The following is a 19,899-nucleotide window of genomic DNA, read 5'->3' as shown; positions in this document are numbered from 1 at the left end:
CATACGGGGAAAGGATGAAAGAGCTGTGACTGCTTATGGAGGGATCCTATCAGTGTGTATAAATGCCTGACTGGGGGAGCAAAGACCGAGTCAGACTCTTCTCAGTGACAGGATGAGAGGTAATGGGAACAAACTGAAAACCAGGAAATACCACTTACATATAAGAAAAGACTTGTGAGGGTGGTCAAACACTGGGACAGGTTGCCGGAAGAGGTTGTGGACTCTCCATCCTTGGAAGCACTCAAAACCTGACTGGATGTGGCCCTGGACAACTTCCTCTAGCTGACCCTCTTTCAGCAGGACAAGGTGATCTCCAGAGGTCCCTTCTAACCTCAGCTTTTTCATCATTCACTTTAATAGAAAGATAATGGTTAAGAAGGTACTGCAATATGGTTCTTACATTATTGAAACAAATTCTGCACACACGTATTACTGAGAATAATACCTGCTATCAGAAATACCAGCAATGATGAGTTGTTACTGGTTACAGGTTGTATTTGCCAGATTAGGTCCTTTGTAAATTCAGGAAATTCACTTCTAACAAGCCCATGCTTTCAATTAAGGGTTGTGGGTTGTTCTTTAACAGAGCTCAGTACAGGACTACGTTCTACATACACATCACTGGTTAGACAGGTTTGATGGAAGGAGGGAATCAATAATTTAAGTTCTTTTAAAAATATGCATAAGTACATCACAGAGAATATAAAAGCTTCGCAGGAAAGGTGATATTATTATTTAATGCCTTGTTGATGAGGTTTATTTTGGTAAGCTCCTGACAGCACAAGGTAACATATCATCTTTGCGTTGACATAAACACTATCAAAATGTGAAAGGATGCATAACAGAAAAAGATCTGCATCCAAAATAGATTTTTGAGAGAGCAAATTATTTTTTTCCTTCCCAATAGCTTGTTGATTTTTCTTTGTTAGAATGCTGCCAACACCTTTAAGCAAAATTAAAAAGCATTTTTGTTATTGTATGTCATTCTTTCCAGGTCTGTTTAAAATTCTCAATTTCTTTCCACCTTCCATTCAATGCTGAAATATATTTGTTGGTACTTGTGATGGGGATGAATGTCTTTATATTTCCATCGCCTTTGCAGTATAGCTGCTTTCATTACTCATTGCACTGTGCACACCGTGCACAGTTTTACTTTGGAGACCAAGGCCCTTTTCCTATTTTTCTCCTTCATGTCCTTTGTTTGGTTTGCAATGAGAGAAATTCAGAAAGCTCCAGAGGGCAGTGTTGTGCTGAAAGTGTCGGTTCTCTGCACTCTGGACACTTCTTGGGCACCAGGAGCCGAACGTTATTTACTCACATGCAGACTTGCTTAAATGCCTTAAGTCTTAATTTCACCATGGCCTTGGGTATAGAAATTTTATGACCGAGGTCCTTGCAACTAATAAATTAACTATGCTTGTGCACATAATACGATCTTCAAGGTTTTTGAGATGATGGAATCAATTAAAAAAAAAAAAAAAAGTAAAAACCGCAGTCATCTTAAGTAATGCTGTGCCAGATTCACCAAGCAGGCTCAATGGGTTGGAATATTAATTTCCCTGCTTGTGTCACATGTGGGAAAAGGAGGAAAGATATCATCCCCACGAGGGTGCAGGGCAATGCTGTTCCCCTTCTCCCTCAGGAGTTCTGTGGAGGAGCAGCGGTTTTCAGTTCCAATTAAGTCCTCGCAGGAGCACACTGAGAGAGGCTGCAGAGGAACGTATCAAGTCACACTGTTCAAGTATGGCCTGCCATACCTTCCCTCTGCCTTGTCCTGCCCTCGATGGGGTGTGCAACAGAATTCCTAGCTGACCTGGAAAAAACAGCATCACCAGCTCCAGTTGCCACTGATCCCCATACTCAGTGAGACCTTTCTGGTTGCATTGATCTCATTATTTAAGCACATTTCACATTTCCCCCTAAAGCGAAGACACCTTGGCTGTGTCTAAAACTAACCTCCCAATGCCCAGAATGGCTACTAATGAATGGCTACATTCCAACAGCCTTTCAAAACACCATACTCTCCCACCCAGACCCATCCACCTACCTGCCCGTGTATTCCTTCTGCTCCTTGTCCCAAGACCCCTACGTCTCTTGTAGTCTGTCCACATCACCTCTGCTCCCCAGGCATCCACACTGCTCCCAGGTACCCCGCCTCCTGACACTCATTTCTGTCATCTGTATGTCCTCCCCTTTCACACTGAAATGCAATGTCCGTCTCCTTCCTCCAGCTGCAGTTCCTCCCTCTGCCCACATTGCAGTGCCCATGGTTTGTCTTCTCCTTGGTCCTCAGAGACAACTCTTGCTGCTCAGTGTGCTGCCTGGGTTAGAGGCATGGGCAATGACAACAAAAATATGAGTACCCTGACTAGTCAGCCAGTTGGCTAAGGACATGCCCATGCCACCACAGCTCCTGAGTACAGAAGCACTTGTTTACCCCCTCAGACTGTAGAAATCACCTTGTGAACTGTTTGTGGCTTACAGCCATAGCTTGAACTGTTTGGATGCAAGCCTGCATTCTGGAGGAGGCTTTCAAGAGCAGGCATGCCACCTTTTTTAAATATGCCCTTCAAGCACTAACAGTGGGGCAGGCTTGACCACAGCATGGCTTGAAGTCACCAGAGGTATCCCTGAATACCAGCCTGTTTGGATTCTTTGCTAGATGATAGGTATAGGAAGCTACTATAGGATGGTCATTGTGAGCTGAATCAAGGACCTATGATGGACAGAACAACAGTCATGGAGCATTTTGCACTTTAGGTTGCTTTTAAGCCTCCATACCACTGAAAAATGCAGATAGACTAAAGACCAGATGCTGCAAATATTTATAGACTTAAGCAGTCCTGACAGGGTAAACCTAATTTTTCACCTGGGAACAAACTCTGCCCTCTTACAATGAGACACTTGGAAGCAAGTACAGGGGCTTCAGGCAGAGCTAGCTCAGGACATGAATTAGTATTTGCTGAATTTTTGTTGAGTAGGGACAAATACTGTTGAGTTCTGCAGTTGTTGCCCTCCCAGAACACAATGTCTCAAGGCTGTAGCAACTGGAAAAGAAGAAAGGGAAAAACTGACAACGAGTGGGGCAGTACTTGTGCAGAGTAAGTGGTGATAGGAAAATTGTCATAGAAATACCTAATACCTCTACCTCTGGTAGCAAAACGTTAAAAGTCTGCATTTACATTCTTCACCTAAGTGCTGGAAGAAGTCTCTGCCCTACGGAACTACTAAATTCCATGTGGATTTTGAGGAACTATTAAAAGGCAGGGTCACGCGTGGTGACATGGGTGTCCCGTGGGTATCCACAAGAGCCTCACTGACAGGAACAGCTATTGCAAGGCTGTTCAGAGATGCCCACAAGTGAAGCAGGTTTTCAACATGCTCATGAGACTGTGAGAAATACACCACTCTTTAAACTGCTCATACAGCAGAGGGAGGCTTTTCTATTAGCTCTGTTGATAAACATATCCCCAGATTCGTGACTTGAAGACAGTGATGCTCTCCATGCTGAGAAAAGGGAGTGGAAAAGAAAATGTTGCCATCTGCTTGTGTAGAAGTTTAAATTCATGCACCAGCTCTCCTGCACAGTGAAAGAAGAATGACTCTCTTCGTTACATTCAGTCTTGAGAGCCAGGCAGTGTTCTCACAGAGAGACCAGAAGAAACACTGAAAGGATGTTCACCACCAAGCCTCAGGCTCTGGTTGAGGTGCCTACATTGAAAACCTCTCTCCAGATCTGTTTGTTGAAGCTCCACTGAAAGTCAAGGGAACTAGGTTGCTCATACAACTGTTCCTATAGGGTTATCACCCGGGTTTTGCAGGTTTGGATTCTAACATTGTATTGGTATGACTGGGTTTCAAACATGAAGGTGTTAAAATAACATTGCTAAAATCCACTTAACTAATGGCAGCACTGCTGCCTGATAGAAGTAATTTAAAAAAAAAAAATCAGGTATCAATACTTGTTTTTATTTCTAATATTTTGTGATAACCCAGATACTGAATTGCCCAGACAACTGTGACTTAATCATGTGTAACTGCCAGCTTGCATTTTTGCAGGCACATCTACCCTGACAAAGGCTTTTAATATTTAAAATCATGCAGATTATCTACTCAGACCTCAGAAAACTCATTGTGATTAATTCAGTATCTCAGTTTCAGGCACTTCAACTGCTGACACCTTTCTTCAGGCTACACAGAGACTTTATTAATTGTACCAAAAATCCTGTGCAAACATTTTAAAAATATTATTTAGTACTCAGTAAAATATTTTTTATTTGAGTATGTTACCATCTATCAGTGTTGTCACAAGTCTCTAGACCTCAGAAGTAGAGGGGTTTTTACTCTCCTTTAAAATGCATTTTTATTCTGAGAGCCTCTGTTTATGCAAATTTATCAGTCATGTCTACTCAGAAATGCTTATATCATATCTGAGGTCAGGAATTCAGCTGTATTTAAATTATATGCCAGATGGATGGGCAACGCATACATTTCAGGTCTTTGACAACTTAATGAACATATCTCTTGGCAAGATGAGGTTATCTGAACATCCCAAATAATCTGTCACAGTTGTCTCCAAACTTTTGGGCTGCAGTCTCCTGTCAGCAATGAAAGCTGACCAGCACACTGTGTCACCAGCCTTTAACTGAAAAAACTCTAACAATTATTTGCTTGCCTAGGGCAGCTGTGGGCATCTTACCATGGTCTTGTCAATTACAGGGGGTAAATCCTGATTTAGAACAAGTTACAGAAATCTAGAAACATCACATAATTAAATCTCTCATCCTTCAAGGAAGTTATTAGCCATTTTATTCAACTGGCAAACTATGCAAAAAGAAGTTCTCAACCCATATTTTCAAGCTGACCATTAATCTGTTCACCTTACTTTTTGAAGACTATCTGGAAATGCTGCTGGGCCTAGTCTTAGAGTGGTCAGGAAATAGAACTTCTCTTGACAGAATATTCTTGGTTTCTCAGGAAAGAAAAGTCTGAGAAGCGGGAGTTAAAACTTCCTGCAGAAGGCAAAGACTTGGTAAAACAGGTTAAATACAACCTTTTTGGTTGGTTTTACCACCTATGCACCTACGACATTAACATAATCTATACTTATGGGTGCTGCCTTCCCTTGGAAATTGAATCACTAGTATCTTAAACCGGGAACCCAAAATGTCCTTGAATTCCTTAGAATTAGTGGATAGCTGAAAAGTTGGCCTATATGAATCACCCAAGGTCACCCATGCGGTTATGTTAGTGGCAAAGCTGCAATGACAACCTAGAAGTTACTGGCTTTCATCCTAATGGTCACTTCACCAGACCAAGATACCACCGTTATGTGAGATAATGATAATAAAACACTGCAGTGCTCTTAAATTGCACAGAAACTGCACTTTTCACTGTTCTGAAAAGCTACCATTCAGTCTGAAAGTTATCAAAATTGCTGGGCCAACATACTCTAAACACAGAGTCAGTTACTAAGCACGTGGTTTTCCTTAGTAGAGTAACATTCCAAAAAGAGCAAGCAAAAGAACATGGAAGTAGAACAGAAAATCCTGTTAAACGTTAAAAAGGAAAGAACGGTAAATGATGGATACTATTCAGTCTTTCTTTAAGCTGCTACTGAACTCAGACGCAATCCTGGCTACAGGACACAGAGCACTGAGGCTACGTTGCTCAGACCTCACTAATGTTAGAATCAATCCCTTAGCATCGCTTCCTTTTGCCATGGGTTGGCACAATGTCAGTGCTAAGCAGAACCTCTAACGAGCAGCAACCTTTTCCTGCCTAGGCGCACGGCTGGCTTTCGCCATCCTCCTGCAAGACAGCTGCTCACTGCTGCTTTGTCCCTCCCCTTCCCATTCACCTTTCTTGTTACTGTCAGCCTTTCCATCTTTCCTGGAGTCCTCCTGGGATCTCAAATCCTCATCTCCCCACTCTACTCCAAGGACGTTCATCCAAATTTGGTCTCTCTGCCACCTATCCTCACCTCCCATCATCCTTTCCGATATCTAGTCCTGACCCTCAATGACTCCTTTGCTGGTTTCACCACCTTCTTCTGCCCCGTTTCCTCCCGTAACAACGAAGGCATTATGCAGTCTCTTCCTTAACTTAAAAAAAAAAAGAAAAAAAAAAGGGGGGGGGGAGGGTCTGTATCCCATTTATTTTGACAACTATTTTGCCATCTTAGTCTGCCTCTCCTTTTTAAGATCACTGACTGCAACCACTGCCTGCAGTCAATTTCCTTGGCTTTCACCAGTTGTGAAAGCATTGAACCCTACTTTCAACATGACCCCTAATAACCTCTTCCTGCCTAATGCTGTGAATCAGCAGCTATTTTCTGTACTTCCCTCAGCTTCGATGTCATTTCATTCTGCTTTTCTTGGCCTATCATCTTTCTTTCTTTATCAAGAGGTTCCAATCTGCTCATGTTGACAGGCTATCACTGACAATTATCATTGACAATTAGATTTTCAGGAAACGGCCTTTGTACTTTCTATTAAGCTGCTCTTCTCTTCTGAGAATCTTATCCCCTTGTTATTTTTCACTTCTTTTAAAACTTTCCTTTTCAATCATCTCTCTCTATATCTCAACAAAAAAAGCACCTGAACATGGCTGGGATCTCCTTGCCCATCATACTTACCAGCACTGTCACATAACTTCCTTGGAATCCCACTTGTCTGTACCCATCTTGTGCTGTTTGCCTTTAGACAAAAGCTGTATTTTCACAGCACCTAATACAAAGGGGTACTTATGTATAAAGAGGCTATTGAGCAACATGGTTACATAAATACAAATTACAACAGGAGTTTCGATTTCACTGTTGTAGGAGCATAATATGAAGACCTTGACATGAAGAAAACAGAACGAACAAACTTAAGAATGTGAACTGGACCTTAACAACTCATTTCTGAGACATGCTGGGTATACATGAGTGTAATGTATACATCAATTGTATGGCATACACCTATTTTCTTTAGAAATTAAGATTTATACATAGAATCCTGCCTTCACTGAAAGCAATAAGCATTTTATTACTAATTTCAGATGGTCAAGGCTTTGCCAACTGAGCCTTTTCATATGCACTTTTCCAATATTTGCAAAGGAGCAGTCAAGGAGAATATATATAACAATAACATTTCATGGTTGTATTCAGTGACTAGAAATTATCTTGACAGCTTGGGTTCTAATTCTGTATTAGTTTTGAATGCTAATTCTGACAATATCCAGGTACCAAAGCCAATGTTTAATGGATCACATACATGACTTCAGAAAACATTGCTTGGTTTTTTCGTGGTAGCTAGTTTTACACAGTCTCTTCTGAACTTTAAATGAATAAATTATTTAGCAGCCAGCGCTTGTCCTTAGATGGCATAACTTAGATGTCAACACCACCCAAAGCATCCACATTTGCCAAACCTGTCTTGCATGAAATGGAATGAGGTTATTTGCATAAGGAAAATGTCAAAGCAGGAATTTAACCCCTTCAGGGGTTTTGTATAATCAAATATTGCAGTAATGGTTATTGTATCAGCATTTATTTAAGTGATGCCAAAGGATCGTAATATTCCTGCTGATACTACGTTTACCAGTTAGACTGGTGGTCTTCCCAGTTGGGAGGGGGCAATGGGCTTTTCTGTGCTACTGCCTTTAAGTTAGTATGCCAAGAAACAAATTTAACATGAAATTTTAATACAAAAGATATAAAATCAAATAGTTTTCTCCAATACAAAAGGATACAACAAATTTCAGCTTTTGTGCTTAGAGGAAGGTCATCTATATAGAAGAGTCTCCATAACCAATGGTGTCTGTCTTTCTGGGTATGTACATTGGAAAGACAGAATCAGTGCTGACTAGGGCAGACCATTTGACCCTTCTGTGCATATATGCTAACTACAGTGAAATACAACAGTGTCTGAGAGATCTGGTAAAACTGCAAGGGGCTTCCACACCTATCTCCATCCATATGAAATTCTTCACACCAAGACTGGGCTGAAAAGGATTTGCTCAACCGATCCATTCACCTTACATGCACTTCTTTCTACCTATTAAGAATAGAAACTGCTCAGAAAACACTGAAAGAAAAACAAGTTTCAAAAATTTGACAGTAACCAAGTAATCTATCTTGGGTAAATCCTTAGGCTGCTGAGTTTAGTGAAAGGCCACACAAGGCGCTTGGTGCATGAACCAGCCTATAATGTGTACTGCTCCCCGTCTGCCCCTACATAAAGAAGCGGCGATAAAGCCTCAGCTGCAGTGCTACACCCCACCTTACTGCGATGCCCTTACCACCGAGGAACTTACAAGCAGGTTTACGCATGAGACCAAAAGCATTATTTACAAGCGTTGTCATAGGAAGCTATTACTAAATGTCCCTCACCTTCCTTGCACCTGAGGTTATACTCAGTTACTGTACTCCAGTGTGATACTCTGCGCCCTTCCCCAGGGCCTGAGCTGGCCCTGCTCTAACCAACCACACTACTCTATTTTGGAGTCTGAGAAAAGTCTCTCTAGAGATGCATATACAATCCCTCTTGAACCAATCAAAAGATTTCTTTTGCACATAGACTATGACAAAGATTGCATTTAGAGTCCCGCTATGCCATGCTCTCACTGAGAACTAGTCAAGTAAAAAACATAAACATTTAAGTATATTATCAAGATCTTACAGTCTTTATTGAGACAAATTTCCACATAGGAGAGGGAAATTTTTCCTGGACTAGTGACTGCAGGAATTGAGCCAAAGTTACAAGGATTACATATCAAATGGTACGCTACTTTCCCTTTTTCTTTTTTGCTTTATGCCTATCTTGCTATAGCTATGACTGAATATGTTAATCAAAATCCTATAGAACTGTACTCATTTGTGTGTGTTTACTTACCATTTACATAATCATCTTACAAAAGGAGCATTTCTCCTTTGTGCTAGATGTCTTACGATGTAATTTAAAAGTTGCAGTTACTGAAATAATACTGTTCTAGCACTCCCACCACTATTGATTCTATTGCCCAGTCATTATCATAAATTATTATACAGGAGCTAAATATACATTCCCAGTCTCATGATGTCCAAACAGTCCTGCAGTCAGAGAAATCTAATGTTCCCTGCGGTGTGTCTTAATAATAATCTGCATTTAGTGTTTTGGATCAAACAGGAGAAATTTTCAAAGCTTAAGGGCCTTCACAGAGAATTCAGGAAAAACGTAATTGTAGAGTGCCTTAATTTCAAAAATAGGATTTGTGTGTCTGTAACACAGGAAATGCTTATGGAAATAAGCTAGTACATACACTGATACGTATCTCCATAATCAGTGTGAAGCTACAAATATGTTTTACTATTAAGTATGTATTTTAAAGAATATACAAACTTGATTAAGCACAAAATCAAATGCTCAAGTGGTAATGGCTGGGATGAAATGGAGTAGCTGAGATGGCATGCATTTTCCAAAAATAAACAGAATCAAGAACAGAACAGATCTTCTCAGTCACTTCTGAGGGGCCAACGGAGCATGAAATACCAACCACCTCACATAAAACATTCACCTCTGGGCCTCTGCTTCTTCTGTTACTTCTTGTTTTGAGAAGTACTTATCACCTGTCTGTAGCCTATGAATGTTGTCTAGGCGTTTCTTATCTCTGCTCACAGCTGAATTTGACCCATTAGTACTGAGTATGAAAAAACAAAGGCCTACTTAAACTCAGCATGAAGTGGGTCAGCAGGCCTGTGGTGGGCTGCTGGCTCATCAACAAGGGTGAAAACTTTGTGTACCCTCCAACCTGCTACCTAGAGTAGTCATCAAGTATCTGTGCCACCCTTTTAAACTACCTCAAGGACCTGACCCGCCAAGTATTAAGAGTGCAAAACTTTTTAATTTTAGCAGTTTTTTTCAATTTGCATAAGGATGTAAGCATGCCTGAGCTTGATGGTTATAGAATGAAAATTAAAAGGGCTCAGGAAATACTGCAGTTAATTGTATCTACGCTGCATATACTGGCAAAAAGTAGGCAAGCTGGTAGATTATAACCATGTGGAAGATACAATGCATATACAACAACCTTCTCCATTGCAAAGATAACCTTAACAGAAGTATTTCTGGCTATTCTTTCTCTCCCCTCTAACATATTGTTTTTCATGGTTTGCCTTTGCATTTCTAAAATTGAACCTTCAGCATTCCATGGAAATAAGAAAGAATGAACTGGAAGCATGTGACTGTTTTTTGGTTTGGTTTTGTTGGTGGGGTTTTTTTGCATCGTGATTATTTACATTCTTCAACCATAAACGTTGTGCGTTTATTTAAAATGGGACTACAACAATGTCACACGTGGGTGGCATAATAATTGAAATTCAAAATAATAATTTTGTACTTGGGATTTTTAACTGTACGCTACAGCAGAACTTGCCTTAGCCAACCAATGAAAGGATGAAAAAAATACACATCTTTAACTAGGTGGCTCTATAACAAAGTTGAAGCAGACTTTTCATGAATTACCAAGGGATAATTTTGAATAATCTCTGGAGACAGTAATTTGCCTAATTTTTTGAGAAGTTTTGTTGTAGCTTATGCAGTTTGGTGAAGATCATATCAGATTAATTATGGTTTTATATCTCTTGTGCTTATTAAATACGAAGCATAGTACAAAAATGGGCTGCATCAGCCAACTCACTGTCTAAAGACTTTGTTCTTTAAATGCATCACGTACATAAAATCACTAAGTACTGAAAATGTCAATAATTGTTTTGCTATCTAAATTCTAGGAAATGTATGGATGACTAAAATTATTTTATTTCAAATGGCTGTTGTTACTTATATGACTTCTGTTACTGTTTTTACTTATTTCCTGTTTAGACTATTAAAAAAATCTAACTTACTGTGGCACTCCTTTGATCATCATATATTATGTAATTACACAGTTCAGCTGAACAAAAAACACCACAAAACCTCCTCACTATTTATAATGAGCAATCTTTAAAATTCACCCTTCTTCTTCCACACTGGCTAGTTAAAGACTTTACCCATTTAAATGGACAGCTTCATTATCTTTTTTTTCTGAATATAAAGCATAAGCTATTTTCCAGCCACTCAGGGAAAGTCATGGTGTGTAATATCAAACTCTTTGATTTGTTGCTGGTATACGCATTGCAAAATACTATGTCCTGTTGTTAATGGTCATGGCCAGAGAATGCTTATGATCATTACTGATTTAGATCACCGGTTTCTTCACACTCGAAATCACTTCAGCAAACAAAAGCAGAGAACATACATTGAATTTTAGCTGTGAAGAACAGCATCTCAGACTAAGCCTTCCCTTTTCTCTGAAAAGTCAATCAGATTAGCAGTGTGCACTTACACAGCTCTCAATGAATATAAACTAGAAGGAAGTTGTCTATGTGGTATGCAGAATTGTACAGTCAACTCTTGGTTGTCTGTGGGTGTGTAACCCAGGTTGCAGATTAGCAGTGCTATGCTAAAACAAAGCAGAAAAAAAAGGGAAAACGCCCACCGTTTTTCTTTGAATTTCTGATCTTACTTTTTACTTCAGCATAACTTCATTCCTCGATAAATGCAATAAACACAGAAAGTTCTTATCTAATGCGCATATCCTTTGTATTACCTACGTTTTAGCTCTATGCGGGTTAGTCTACTCCGTTCCTGTTTTCAATAACCGAAAGCTGACTGTGAAACTATGAAAGAGCCCAGCAACCCACAGCTTTATTCAACACTTGCTAAAAAGCAATTGTTTGTCAAAATACCTCTCTAATTCACCTCAAAAATTATCAGTTCCCCTAGATATTATTTTTTAAACCCATGAGTAATAACAGCTTGCTGTAATACTGGATTCCTATTAATATAAGTAAAATGTTCATAAGCTTGAAAGGCAAAACAAAGAAAGTGCAAGTGAACAAACTCAGTGCACTTAAAAGGAAACAGATACACTGGACTCCTCTGCCCCCAAGGCTTAGACTGACAGAAAGCAATTTTATAATAAGATTTTGTGGCTGTACCAAAACCCTTGCATTAATTGGATAACTGGACATTTTTAATCATTTAGAGGGTCATTAGCACCGACTATGCTTAAAAAAAATCAGATGCTCTTGGGCAATGCAACAATAACAGTGGTTTCTTTATGAAGGAGTTGGGAGTGGGGAAGTTGTTTCCTGCTGCCCCTTCCCCACTCTCATTTTTCAATGCATAACCTAAATAGAATCTCCTTCATGACCAAAGCCAAGAGACAGAGATACCCAGCGTGCTAGCCAAGACTCCATGAACTATACAAAGGCACCTGGAGCCAACTGGTGATCCCTCTCTGTCTTCAGGAAGGGAACCCGGAAACTGACAAATCTTGGGAAGCTGCTGCAGGAACTTATCTGCTGAGGAGGAGGGATGGCTGAGACACTCCTTAAGGAGCAGGAGAAATAGAAGACTTGGTTTATGAAACTTTTAATCTTGAAGGATTGATAGAGAGGCTGCCAAAGGGCCAAGGGGGCAACAGAGGGCAAGAAAGCAACAGGGGCAGACAGCCTTTCCCCATGGAATCTGTCCTTACTCTTTCTTTTTTGCCACCAGGAAAATTAAAACTACTAATTTCACATTACCCATGAGCATTCAAGATCAACACAGACACAAAATAGTGTGGTATTCTTTGCTATTCTGAAATTAAAGGAGTAACCCACCAGCCCTGTAAGAATTCTAGCTTTGGCAACAGCTTAACTCCTGTACTAAAACGAAAGCAAAAAGCTTTTCATACTGTCACACGTGTATTGAATCAGAATAAACATTCTTGCTCATTTTATATTAGGTTTGATACATTAGGTTTGATATGCTACTCTAGGATAAAAATTACACCGGTGACAAAACCTGCAAGCACTACTTCAATTCATGTATGCATACAATTCTTGTAGGAATCTCTGAACTAATTGACATCCTGTGCCAGTGAGTTCCACTGAGTAATAACTTTGCATAAAACATTACTTCATATGTTGCATTTCAGTTTCACTGAACATCCCCTTGTTCTTTTAGCACTGGAGAAAATAAAAGGAAATACTTCTGTCACAAGACTTCTTACTGGAACAATTATAAAAATTCACTTAACAAAAAGTACCTCTCATCTGTCAGGCAGTAATACAGTTGCATGTTTTCAGCTAGCCGAAGGAATTATATCAAAAGAAAAACATTTAGCAAAATATTTGCTTTCAGACTTCTTTACTGTTTATTATTTTAATTTACATCAGTTACTGCTTGCAAAACTTCCAGGGAAATAATTTTAAATTGTTTTTATTTCTTTTTCTTTTCCCACTGCATAGTAAATACAGCCTTCTTAGTATTTCAGAAGCATAGTACTATAGAAATGTTAGGGCCTGCTTCTGCTCCAAATGAAGTTAATGGGAAAACACCAACTGACTTTATTAGGAGTTAGGTCAGGCCCTAAATTTGCAGCTTTTTAAGTTTCATAGTTGAAAATCTTCTGGCTAATCTTCAGAACCGACTACTTCTACAGCTATAACACTATTTACAATTTTATTTATATGTACTTCTTTATTACAATATGTAATATCAATGTTCCTTGTAAAGGTTACTATTTTATAGAAATTAGACTGAAGTTATTGCCAATCAACCTTTTAATAAACTTAAGTGGGATAACTTTCAGAATTTTTCTCAACATACGATTCAGTTTTTATTCGCTCTTGCTATCTTTGACAATTATTAAACTATCTTAATTTCAAAGCCTTTTCCAGTGTAATAAAAAAGTCCTTTTGGTAGAAGTTTATTGGTCCCGTTTCAAATTACGTTCTGAAACATTCTTGTACTGATGAGGACTCATTATTTTAGCAATTTTTCTGTTTCAACACAGTATATAAAGCCATGCCTCTCAACCAATCAACCTCAGTATAAAAGTGTAAGTGAGGTCAAACAGATTGCTCACCAAATCTTTGATCAAGTTGTCTGATCACAGATAAGACACAACTCTCTGAATTGTTGCATATGTTGTATAATGTTATCATACAAATTTAAGCATTTCCATTATTGACTGCTGCTTGTGTACTTATATATTAACTTGCTGGTCATAAAACTACAACAAAGGACAAGATATACCAATACTGAATTAAGACCTCTAGTCTTGTCTCTTCAGAAATTAAGAAAAAATCCATGTTCTTTATGATTGACCAACTCATGATGTTGTGCTTCAAATATACACATTTTCCAAAATTAAACTGTGAAGTTGATGTCAAATACTGTGTTGTAACTTTAAATATAACTGACATATTAGAACAGATAGATGGGTAATTATGATAAACTACACAATAGTGCTACTGTAGATAATATCATTTATCAATCCTGTGGTGCCCATCATTCATGCATTTACAGTTTGGGAATACAGTGACTGCAAAGGATAATAATTCATAATGGCTACATTCTCAGTACTTCATGCTAGCTCACTAGACAAAATAAAAAAGGTTAATTGTATAACTGGAAAAATGTAAAATTTTATTCCAAGAAAATTAACAAGCTACACAGGTAAATTTTGGCAAATGCAACTTTATATTGAAATCCACACATCTGTATCTTAAAGAAGGAAAGACTCACAGACTCTAATGTATTTCTAAAATACTAAGAAATCATATTATATGCTCTCACAAGTTAAAACTTAAATAATTTAAAACAACCAATACACAAAAATGTGCAGAAAATATAAACAAGACTGTGCCTTCAGTAGAATAAATGCTTCACAAATTGTGCAAGATATCATACTAAGGCTGCGGTCTCCCCATGACAGCTGTCTTAAAATATAAACATACATCAACTGCCTGTGTTTCTCAGAACAAACTAGAAAGGGCGGCACACCTAGAAAAAAATCATATCATCCCAGTGATGTGCATACTGATTTTGGGAACCACTGGAGTAAAAAGGAAAAAAGAGGACTAAGTGATCTTTCATGCACTCCCAAATGACTGACCAGAGTTATTGATTCAATTTTCCTTGCTTCTTTGCTTCAATGCTAAACAAAATGGAAGATACTAGATAACCCTTTAAGGCAACATGTGTTTATTCTGTGTAATTATAACTGTTCAATTATGACTGGATATTATCATTAACGTTGCCTAACAGACCGATATCTAGCTTTTTTAAAAATATAAATAAGAGTCTATTAAACTTTTTACCAAATCAGCAAAACCCACAGAATACAGTTAAATGTTAGTAATTTCACTGTTAAGGAAAATGGTATTTAGAAAGAGTAATATATTTGGGAAAAAAAAAAAAAAAAGTCTAAATCTGAACAAAAATACTGCTTTGGAACGCTCCCCAAAACTTACTCACAAGGCAAACAGATTTGTAAGTGTGATAATCCAATAATGCATGGCACATCTTTAATCAGTTACAGTACTTGAGTCCCCAGTTTTCAGTCTTTGCAAAACAATAATTGTATGAAATGTTTTAAAGATCTTCAGATGTCTAAAATTAGTTTTATCAACACATTAACCTCATATCAACTTAATTTATTAAGATGTCCAATGCTAATCTTTTTGATGGTCTTATTTTATGTAGTGATATACACAGCATTTAGCACTGATACTTAGCACCTGCTACTTTCATAATCTAGATTTCAACCACATAAAGGAATTCAGGGCAGTAGTTCAGTCCTTTGTTCTTAATTACAAACCTTCAGCAGTGGTCAGCAGGAACATGTTTAGGTTTAAAATAGGATTAGAGGTGAGCTATTGCAAAGACTGCAGAATGTTGCCCAAATCCTTACAACTGCTGACATCCCATTCTTGATTTTCTCCTCAAGACATGGCTACAGGCCACAATTGCTTAGCAGAGAATGGTAGTGTTTCACAAGGCTAAAGATTTACAGATGCTCCCTCATATAACACAGTAAGGTTCCCTTGGTAACCTGGATTTTCTGCAGTAAAGAAGGGTTGTGCTGAAACAGCGCCTCAGCTCCCTGTTGGAGAAAATGCAGACAAAAGGATTGATTCCAGCTTGGGCAAAACTCATCCAGACAGCGGCTGTTAGAAATCCCCCTGGTACTACAGGCCCTCTTGCAAAAACTCTCCAGTAACAGGCTACCAAATACGGACCCCACAAGGTCAGAAAGAGGAATGTCATGATGTAGAACATTCTGCTGATTCTCTTCTCCATTTTGAACTCATCTAAAACCAGTAGCCTTCTCCTGCCTGTGGTGTTCGCGTTTTGCCTGATTCCCAACAAGGTTGGAGGTGTGGGACCCCTTCCAAATCCAGCCAGCCAATTAGCAGCTGCTTGACCACTTGCTCCAGGACCATGAAAAGTCCAGTTCTGGCTCACCGCTGCAACAAACTGGACTGGCTTCATTTTCCTGCGATCGTGAACAAAAAAGATCAGCTTGAGGTAGACAAGCTGTGTGGCTAGGAGGATAAGGGCAAGAAGAAGCATAAATCCCAAGGAATCATTAGCCCTGAAGGAACGATGCTGGAAAGTGCATTGGTCTTCCTCCCTAATGAACGAGTAGGTGCCCACATCTAAAACTGGGGGGAAAGCCATGGCCACAGAGAGGGTCCACACCATACAGATAACAGCCAAACAAGTCCAGAAGGTCAGCCTTTTCGTATAAAAACGGTGGTGGGCAATAGCTAAGTATCTGGTGACGCTTATGCAGAATAGCATGAAAGCAGTGTGAAAGCAGGACAAAACCCCCAAAAAGGCAATAACTTTGCAAGTAAGAGTCCCATACGTCCAAGTAGAGCCATTTTTTACAGACGTGAAAACAAATGGGAAACAAATTGCAGATCTGAGGATATCTGAGCAGCAAAGATCCAACAGGAAGTAGTAAGGAGCTCTGTGCAAGGTCTTATCTTTGACTAGCAAAATGGAGATCAGAAGGTTACCCACCACACTGACTCCTATTATGAAACCCAGTGAAGTCAGTTTCAGAAAAGCTGTTAAAGGAGAGAGATTTTGTAAAATGTTGTCAGCTGCATGGCTGTAGTTCGCCATAGATGGATGGATGATATGTATATTGCCTCAGTCAAGTCTCATGATCTATATTTAAGAACAAGGAAAAAATAGATCCATACATCTTACTGAAAATGTAATCCAAAAACAGAACTGATCTTGTGTCTAGTCATACAGTACATCCTCTTCTTTCTGATTTGTCATGCCATCAAAATATCTGAAAAAAAATCGAGCTATCAGTTCTTAAGTTAACAAGAAATTATGTCAGAAAGTGCTAACAAAGATGTTAATTTATGGAGAACCAAATGAAGTTGTAAATGAGTACTATTGTTTGTTTTTAAGAATCCTGAGGCTTTTTTTTTTTTATACTTACTGTTTAGCTTGATTGATTATTGGCATTTCACAGATTTGGCTTGTGACAGTTTCAGAACTGACCAGTGCCCCTTATATTTGGTAGCATATATAATTTTACAGTTACAGCCTCAGAGATTTTATGAATCAAAAGATTCCCAGTCTGCAAGCCCAAGAGTTAATCATTGACATCTTCAAAAAAAAACCCCAAAGACTGCTGATATTTTGACATTACCTACATTTATTTTATGGCTACAGGATTTGTCAATGTTTTAGAGGCAGCTGCTGTGTTGATACAGATCACACCCAAAGAAACCCTGCAGAATTTATGTTTTTTAACCCAAGTCACCAAAGCACATTAATCACCGTGTTTGTTCATGCATATTGTAAGAGAAACAGTATTCATTATCCCCCTCCCTTCCTCCTATAAACGATAATTTTATCATTTAGGCTTTCAAATAAACAGGTATGCCAGACAGTCAATAGCACTATCCTTCAGGGTCTACACCCCACCCCCCCCCGCCCCGCTTTAATGCAAATCTGTAAAGCCTCAACATAATTCATAACAAGCAACGGTCAGTGTAAATACTGAGCAAAAACAGGCAACACACCCAAGATATAATGCCCATCCTTTTGGGAGGGCTGGTTTTGGTTATGCTTAAATAAACATATAATAAATTGATTTTTTTATCTAATTAGGGCTCCGCGACTCCCACTAATTCTCCCAGTGAATCATACCGGAACATATTTCATGCAATAAAATAAAATAAAGAACTGTCTGCTGCTGCTGTGGGGTTTTTTGTTGGATTTTTTTTTTCTCCCTCCAGATCCAGGGACAGGAGCCACAGCAGGCATGATCAGGCTCCTTCGTTATTCACACGAAGTGTTTCCTATGCCACCTCGGGTGTACAAAGGATATTCCCACTGAATCCCAGCAAAATCCTTCCATTCTTACCGTCCACAAAAGAGCCTGATTGCTGCTGTGTAAACAGAGGCTGATCAGATCATGGCATCGTTTTAAAACCATGAAATCAGGCTCCCCCTCCCCCCTCCCGCCAGCCCCGCCGCTTCCCCTCCTCTGTGGAGCTGTCCCCGCCGCGCGGCCGGCCCTTCCTCCGCACACACACGGTGGCACACACGCGCTGACACACTCACGCTCACGCTCACGCTCACACTCACACACACACACACTCACGAAGAACCCGCTCCCCCCGCGCACGGCCATGCAGGGCTGGACTGCGCCGCGCTGCAAGGGAGCCCGGGTGCCGCTGCCTGGCAGCCGCATCTGCCGGACCCATGCGAGCGCCTCCCGCGGCGGGGAGCTCCGGGGAGCGGAAGAGGCATTGTCTGTGCACACTTCCATCATGCCGCTTCTTCAGAAATCACCCCCCCTAGACCCACTCCCTGAGGGGGGGGCCCTCCCCACACGCACCTGCAGCTGCGGCAGCCCTCGGCACCCCCAGCCTCCCCCAGCTCCTCTCCTCCTACCTGTTGGTGCCGGAGATCCCCACAAGCCAGAGCTGCTCCTTCCCGCCGACCGAGGGCTGCTTTATCCTGGCGGTCTCTTTTAGAATCTTTTTTATTTTCCTCCGCCGTCTTTCATTCTTCTTTCTCACAATGCTTTCCTTTTTCTTTTCTTTTTTAACACCCCCCCTTCCCCCCCCCCCTTTTTTTTTTTTTTTTTTTTTTTTTTGCCTGGGTACCTTGACTAAGAATCCAGTCAGTGGCTCGGGCGGCGCATGCTCACTGCGCCTCCTCCCTGCGCGCCGAGCCCCGTCCTCCCCTGTCGCAGCGGCACAATCTCTCCCAGTAACGCCGCGGCGGCGGCCGCCTCAATGAGGGCAAGGCAGCCTCGGTGGCGGCGGCACCTGCTGCTGGCTCAGTCAGGGCAAGGCAGCCTCGTCTCCTCAGGGGTGGGTAGGCAGTCCCAGCGGCAGCAGCCTCCTCGATGAGGGGAAGGCGGCCTTGGCACTAGCATCAGCAGCAACAGCAGCAACAGCAGCCTCCTCAGTGAGGGGAAGGCAGCCTCCGCGGCAGCACGTTCCCGATGCGATGCATAGCCGAGCTGGATTTATTGGCGGGCCTGGGCAAGCTAGTTTGAGGAAAGGGAGGGGGAGGAATTAGGTCCTGCGCTCCTTGTTTATGTCTTTGAACTCCCCCTCCCGCCCCTTTCGCTGAAAATGGGGGCTAGGAAGCGGCCGCCGTGGTGCGCGTCGCAGCCTGTCAGGAGAGGGACCGGGCGGCTTCTTCAGCTGCTGCGGCTGGATCCTCCCGCTCGTGGCTCGTTTTCTTTCCTCCCGATTCCCACCCGGTGAATTCCTTCTTTCTAACCCCCGAGCCAGGGAGGGCTCCTGAAGAAGCACCGTGGTTCCTGGAGGGCGTATTCGCCGCGGGGCCGTTAGGACGGGGCGCCTTCTCCCCGGCTCCGCCGCTTCCCCCCTCGCAGCCCGTAAAGCGGCTTCTCGACACTCAGCCCAAAGCCGGCGCAGAACTGTCAGTGCGCTGCATGGCGTCGGTGATGAATTTTAATGGGAGCCCGTTCCGTCCGTAGCAGGGCCAGCGTCCCCCCCTCAGCGCGCAGGGCGAGAGCGGTGACGGCGCCCGCCGCCGCGGAGCAGCG

At 41.0% G+C, this 19,899-nt stretch overlaps 1 protein-coding gene across 1 annotated transcript; it reads right to left on the bottom strand.

Annotated features, from left to right (window-relative positions):
- Nucleotides 1-14,461: 14,461 nt before the first annotated feature.
- Nucleotides 14,462-18,944, bottom strand: GPR85 (G protein-coupled receptor 85). The gene is given in 4 exon segments (XM_005242502.3): nucleotides 14,462-15,920; nucleotides 15,923-17,145; nucleotides 18,235-18,259; nucleotides 18,768-18,944. Coding segments are annotated over 2 exon segments (1,125 nt in total). The 5' UTR covers nucleotides 16,971-17,145; nucleotides 18,235-18,259; nucleotides 18,768-18,944; the 3' UTR covers nucleotides 14,462-15,843.
- Between the last annotated feature and the right edge of the window lie 955 nt (nucleotides 18,945-19,899).

The sequence above is a fragment of the Falco peregrinus genome, chromosome 6 (genome assembly GCF_023634155.1).
Source record: "Falco peregrinus isolate bFalPer1 chromosome 6, bFalPer1.pri, whole genome shotgun sequence".
Classification (NCBI taxonomy): Eukaryota; Metazoa; Chordata; class Aves; order Falconiformes; family Falconidae; genus Falco; species Falco peregrinus.
The sequence above is the reverse complement of the archived record's forward strand: the minus strand, read 5'-3'. Positions and strand labels throughout refer to the sequence as shown.